This window comes from Seriola dumerili, unplaced genomic scaffold (assembly GCF_002260705.1).
Source record: "Seriola dumerili isolate Sdu_G_001 unplaced genomic scaffold, Sdu_1.0 BDQW01000449.1, whole genome shotgun sequence".
NCBI classification, from domain to species: Eukaryota; Metazoa; Chordata; class Actinopteri; order Carangiformes; family Carangidae; genus Seriola; species Seriola dumerili.
The window spans coordinates 7,055,750-7,062,826 of record NW_019174704.1 but is presented as its reverse complement, the minus strand read 5'-3'; the positions used below and the strand labels follow the sequence as shown (position 1 = coordinate 7,062,826).

Here is a 7,077-nt window from a genome sequence, read left to right as displayed (position 1 = left end):
TAAAAGAGCTCTTTCAAGCGAGCAAACAGCACAGGAATGTGCACAAGTCTGCTGGGCTGCACTCAGGCTTCTCCAAGCGACATTTTGGACCTTTTGGACCTGCCTCTTTTTGTTTGTAAACACCCAAACCCAACTGAGAAGAATTTAGCCAATGAATTTATTTTAATTTATTGATTTTATTTTATTTTTTAATATTCTGTATTTTTTTTAATTTTTGAAGGGGGGGAGTGGGATTGTTGGGAGTGTTTTTCTTTTGTCAAGCGTGAACAAGACAAACTTCTACCATGGCACTGGTTATGGAGCCTGTGAGCAAGTGGAGCTCCAGTCAAGTGGTTGACTGGATGAAAGGTAAGCATGAGGCACGATGGTAGCCAAATAGAAACAGAAAATCACCAAATTGTTATGTTGCAATGAATTTAGTGTTGCGCTCTGAGTCGAAATGCATTTCTGCACAGATTCACTCGAGATGCCAAAAGAGAACAAAACACCTGCTGAGCCTCGGGCTTTTGCCTCATCGGCACGCGCCTTCTACAGGGTTTTAATCACAGCCTTAAATCATTTGATCGATTTTTATCCAGGCACTTACAATGTGGATAGGACTTGTCCTTAAAGACCAACATGTTCTCCAGAGCCTAACACATTCAAATGGCACAAAACGCTTTAAAACCTCTATTGTGTCCTGCGGCGGTTATTGTTAACGCTGGGCTGCCTCGCAGGAGGCTGGGAAACACAGCGGAGATCTAGTAATTACACACAAATAATTAACCCTTCTCACTGGATCTGTGATCAGAATCTGTATGGAGAAGAAATGTTCAAGCTTTACATGCGCATGGATAAAATAAGAACTATCACAGTAGTACAGTATCATAGCTTTGTACAGCCATCTGTGCGAAATGTTGATCCACAGATGCTCCAAGTCATTAAGAAGTCACAGCTGACTTAGAAGAGCGTCATGTAGGCCTAAGATTAGATTAAACTGTTTTAAAACCTCATAGTGGACTGAAAGCTAAGGTGAGGCTCATCCATTACTGTATAAGATCTTAATTCAGACACTGATTCAGACACAAGAGCGTTTTAGTGTGGATTAGAACATCTCTTCAAATTTTAGGAAACACCCAGCAGAATAATGAGGTTCAAATACACATGTACAGACATGGTTCAGTTTGGTAATGAAGCACTCTTCAGACCAGTAGCTGTGGAGAGAGAAAGTAATGTGTGTGCTCTAATTAATGAGGGTCTGGGCATTCAGCGAAACTGGTAAGTTGAATATATTAATGTACAGCTGTTAAAATGAATGAATGATTAATAGGATTTGGTAGCTGTGTTGGGTGAGAAGTTCCTCAGAGGGAAACTGTCTCCTTAGTCTGTCTCCAAAGACTTGAAATAAGTGGCCCACATACATCAGGAAACGTCCAGGAAGAGATTACACATTACTTTACTGCTTTTTGTCTGTTTGCTCTATGAAATGATTACCACAGGCAGCCTGTTACTTTCAAAAATTTATAAAATGTAAGAGGAATTGTTGTCGGCAGTAGGAGGATGCTATCCCCGTCAGTGTATTTGTCTGTTAGCACTGTAATTGTTTCAGTAGAGTTGTGTGTTGTTTTGCAGAGCCACGTGCTCACGTGTCAGGCCACAGCCCTTCATCTTTACTGCCTCAAGAGCAGCACACACACACACACACACACACACACACACACACACACACACACACACACACACTTAGTCATAATTCTGTATGCCTCTTTCTGCTAGCTCAGACATAATGTGATCATCAGACCTCTCTCTGTATGAGTTGTGTATCATAAATTGTACCTGAATCTGATGCTGCGTTTTAAACAGGGTGTTTTTCTTCTGAATGTGCTGCCTCACTGAAGACACAAAATGCAAATGTATAGCTTCATGGAGGGCTGATACAGACACAGACAGAGAGATGAGAGGATGTGGAGAAAGGCAAAGACAAAAAGACCACTACAGTTAAAATGAGATAGAAGAAGAAAGCACAAGTGAGAAACGTAGGGAGCAAGAAGTGGAGGCTGGCTATGAGCGCGGGCTCTTCGGTGTCCCACATCTGACAAGTGGAGCAAAGACGATTCTTGTGCCCAGAGCCCAGTAATGGTAATTTAAAGTGAGGGACAGAGAGACACTGAGAGAGAGGAAACTGAGAGAGAGGGGTGGGGTGGGGGTTGGGGATGGGGGGGTGGGTTAATTCATGTCTCACATCCATTCTCAGCTCCCGAGGAACAGCAGCATTTTGTCGTTAGCATTCACAGTTCCATTATTAGCATACCGCTCTGTGATGTCACTGGAGGCCAAATAGGGGCACCCTGTGACCTTCCCACAATCCCGCTCTGTGCCCCTCCCCATCAGTGTTTTGTGTGAGCAAGACGCTCTATTCCCAGCTGTGACAAAGCCGCTTTAAAGAAGAGATTCTCATCACAAAAGAGAAAAGAATCCCAGCTTTGACTGAAAATTTGTTCTTGACAAGTGCACGGTAGCTGTGCAAACACTGTGATATGTCCACTTTCAGTCTTGTTTTCATTAATTGTCTGTGTGTTTTGAGGCGCAGACTTAATGCAGGCTTAGTATAATCTCTTTACTCTTCCTGACAGTCTGCATTAGTATAATTCATGTTTCATGAAGTATATCAGTTTTATCTTTGTGCTCTCAGTCTTACTTGCACACCCACTCTCTCCTTGTCTAACACACACACTGAAAGTGATCAATGACAAGTCAGATTAACACAAATCCATTACAACAATGCTGACAGCCTTAGATATCTTCTCTTACCTCACATTACTAGCGGATTATCTAGAATGGAGATCAGGATGTGTCAGCGCTGTGCTTTTAATTTCTCCTCAGCGTGCCTGATAATCTGAACCCAGAATGAAATGGACAGGGAAATTGATGTAGTGGAGATTACTCGGTGCGATCAGCAAAGTATTCTCCGTCTAAAGGGAATGTCTGTGACTATTCTGCTTTCAGAAGAGGAGAGTCATGTAACAAGATATAGCGGTTCAGTTAAAACCACCAAACTTTAGCATTCATGAACAGTAATCTTCTAAATCTGAGCTCAGTGGTGATGAGTCTTTGCTGTTGCAACCTATAGACTGTAGCATCTCCCTCTCTATTAGATCCGGCCCGTCCACTGATTCCCTTAAGTACAGGCTTAAAACGCACTTTTTTTCTTCAGTGTTTTTTTTTTTTTGGCTTTGACTGTGTTTGTTGTTGTGTGCCGTGTGTCATGCGGTTGTTTTGTTTTTAGCCTTTTATTCAGATTTTATTTACTGGCTGTTTATTGATTATATTCTGTCGAGCACTTTGGCCAACTTGTGTCGTTTTTAAATGTGCTCTATAAATAAATGTGACTTGACTTCTCACTTCTCTTTGATGTGAGACTTAACTCACCCGTTTCAATTATAGTAATAACCATTTGTTTATACAGCGAAACATGATGCCTGACCGTGACATTTAAAAATGTAAAATTCTATGGGAGTTTTTGAATAATTGCAAATGAAATCAGCAGCTATGTTAGCTAGATGTCTGATGCTACCACGCAGTCACTTTTTGGAAAACATCATGTCCTTTCTTCACTTATTTCATTATTTTGTCCTGCGGGAGAATCCCTGCCAAAACCCTGCTTCATGGTTTCTATGACAACATGGGGAATACTTCATTGACATAATGAGCCTCAATTAACTTAGTAAAGAGGCTGATTAGTTAAGCCTTTAAATTTTATGCAAACCCATGAAACTCCCTATGTTTCCTCTCCACCGTTTAGTTGCCAGCTGAACCCAACGTGAATGCCTGATCAGGTTTAGGCACAGCACTGAGTCACATGTATATGATTGGTCCACAGCGATGAAAAGACGAGATGAGCAAAGAGATGTCAGTGTGTGTGTGTGTGTGTGTGTGTGTGTGTGTGTGTGTGTGTGTGCGTGTCCGTGTCCCTCTCTCACTGTGAAAATGGAAACAGACCGAGTGTATAGAAGAAAGCTCCTACAAAGGCTACTCTCTCTGTCCCCACTGGTAAAAGGATGGCCAGTTAGCATGCAGAGCACTTTCTACAGACATTCAGCTGTGACATATATAAAAGTAAGCATTCATTTTAGTGGATAAAACGGAGAGACAAGAAACCGTGATGCAGAAACATCAGTTATCAAATCAAATTATATTTACAGAGCAAATGAAAGCATATATTTCCTGTTGAGTTTTTGGAACATCACCCACTGTTCCTGCTTTCAACTTAATTCTACATGATTAGAGCACAGAGGTACAGAGTCTGTTGACATCTGTGTCAGAGAGAGGTTTCATGTCTGTGGCAGATCTTCTGGGTTTTTTGGTGTCTTTTGTAAGACTTCCTGATACTGATAAATGCATTTACCAGTGCCCAGTTATAAAACTCACTTTATAAGGTAAAAACTGTTGATGCAGACAGGAGTTGCAGAATCAGACACTTTGTTGTAGTGTGCTGCATTTCATCAACTGCTTCACTGGAAGAGTTCACACCTGCTACAGCAGTGAAAGATGTAAAAAAAAAAAGAGCTGAGCGCCGACACATTTTAGTTGAAAGCTTTTTCTAGTTTAAGGCTGAAAATGCACCTTGGGAATGTTGATGAGGAGGAATCTGTCAGATTTCTTGTCTGACATGGATTGCTTCACAGGACACAACTGTACACAACCTGTGTTCACGCCTTCCACATTTACAGCACAGATTCCTGGCAAGGACACTGATATCAAGCTCTATTTGAACACATAATGCAAATAGAGTTTTCACAAGAGATCAGAAAGCCTGATAGTGCCAGAGAACAACATGTTCACCTTGTCGTGCTGTGCTGAAAGTTTTCCTGTCATCCTGTGTGGTTCCCTCAGGCCTGGACGACTGCCTGCAGCAGTACATCAAGACCTTCGAGAAGGAGAAAGTAGGGGGGGACCAGCTGCTGCGTATCACCCACCAGGAGCTGGAGGATTTGGGAGTGTCCAGAATTGGACACCAGGAGCTTATACTGGAGGCTGTGGACTTACTCTGTGCTCTGGTGAGTCCAAGCTTCCCACACCGTCTTCCCACTACTTTGTACTGTCACTTGAAAGAGTCACGGACTGCTGCTGTCGAATGAAGTTTGTGCAGCACATTTGGTGCCTCCTCAGATTACTAAATACTTGTGATCAAGCGAGAAAACGAGGTTGTTTTGTAGTACTGAAAAATTGACACTTTGAATATGTATGATTTCAGCTGATTATTATGATGTGTTAGCTGTATTTTTGCATCAAGTCATCATCCATGAAATCTGCTAATCAATTAGCAATGTCAGTTTTTCCAGGAATAATTGAATTTTGGTTTTATTTATCAGAATAAACTCAATATTCTTACATATATCACCAAGGGCTTTAGACCTCACAACAGGGAAACTGCTTTAGGCCTCAATACATCACAGAAAATCTAGAGTTAATAATCTGGCCAAAATATCCTCCACAGGCAAATCTTACAGCTGTCATTAGCACTGACATGGATTACAGCCTCCTCTTAAAGTGATTTGTGCGCTTCGTCTCAGAAACACAAGTTTTGTGTGTGTCAGCATGATAGACTGCCGTTCTGCTGATTGGGCTGAAGTGCTGCTGAAGTAGTTAGAGCATCAAATTAATTTTGTAACACTCACTCCACCTGCCACTGTAGTGACCTGTCCTGAAGTTCTTTTTTCCTCTCAGAATAGAGCCTTTACCAAATGTCCACTTTTTTCTGAATATGTACTTCTTTCCAAACCCCACATTTTAAAATGTATTAACTCAGAAAATCTGCAGTAGAGTCGTGTCTTTTTTACCTTAAATTTGCATCGAAAATCTGGATTTTCTTTCCTTATTTTTCCAGTTATCTATTGCTGCGTATACTGTAGTTTGGGATCTTTGTCAGATGATTTAGGCATCTATTAACACACAAAAGTTCAAAACTCATATGCCACCTTATTTGGCCTGCAAAATAATGATTGCTTTCATTATAGGTTAAGTTGCAGATTTTGTCAATTAAGCGATTCATTGTTTGGTGCAATTTCCCAGAGCCCAAGGTAACGTCTTCAAGTAGCTTATTTTGTGCGACCAAGCTAAGAGACAGAGAGAAGCAGCACATCCTCACATTTGAGAAGCTAAAGGTTATGCTTAAAGGATGACTCAAATAATTAATTGTACGTGAACAATCATGAACAATTCATTGACTCCACATATACGTGTACATTTAGGGTATTGCTCTACATATAAAGTTGTGCATCTGCTTGGCAGCTCCTGCTATAGCTATACTGTCCACTTGAGATAATAGAGGTAACAAGTTATGTGCAGTTTAATTGAATTTCTATATAAATGTAAATGTATAAAGCTCTCTTTAGAATAAGAAGTATTTGCAGGTGTGACGTCTACCTGTAACACCCTGCTGAATCATTTCTTAAGATGCTTCAATTTCCTTCCTTTTCAGACCTTCTTTTATTTGTGCACTCAAAGGACAATCAGTGGACACTAATGACACACAGCAAAGTCTAAAGCAGTGTCAAACGCATGACACACTGAGGAAATATAAAAGGAGGAGTTGGGAAAGAACTGATTAAAACAAGTGATGAAGGCGAAAGGGTGGAATAGAGATGAGGCTAGGTATGTGTTAGCCCAAGAGACACACAGTGAGACTGGATGGAGATTTAGTTGACTGAGGTCACAGATGCAATCTGAATCTAAAGTCCTCTCATCCTGCATTGCTGCACGGGGGGCCCTGCTTCAGCCCCAAAGCTTCTTACGTAACTGGGATTTAGTTTTAAGTCTCTCAGGCACTGCTGTATTAAATATGATTAGTGGCCCTCCTGCCGCGCTCTCTCCTCCCAAGAAACTCAGACGCCCACAGGCCCGCACGTGTAGTTTGGCGTACAGGGTAATGAGTGTTCTGCTGTCCCTACACATGCAAAGTGACAGCTGGAGCAGAGCAGGGCTGGGCGAAGGGGTCACTGGTTTTATTCCTCACATGTTCATCATATGAGCAGCATCTTTGGTGGTGTGACAAGGTGGGCTGGTCTGCCAGTGGTCTTTTTATTCACAGAGCAGTGT

General features: G+C 41.6%; 1 protein-coding gene across 2 annotated transcripts in view; it reads left to right on the top strand.

Annotated features, from left to right (window-relative positions):
- Positions 1–278: 278 nt before the first annotated feature.
- Positions 279–7,077, top strand: part of LOC111234370 (connector enhancer of kinase suppressor of ras 2-like) — a 29,986-nt gene continuing 23,187 nt past the window's right edge. For both annotated transcript variants that reach the window (XM_022762423.1, XM_022762422.1), the window contains exons 1-2: positions 279–348; positions 4,873–5,036. In XM_022762423.1, the coding sequence (XP_022618144.1) occupies positions 285–348; positions 4,873–5,036 (228 nt within the window). In that variant the 5' untranslated portion in view covers positions 279–284. The remainder of the gene's footprint in view (positions 349–4,872; positions 5,037–7,077) is intronic.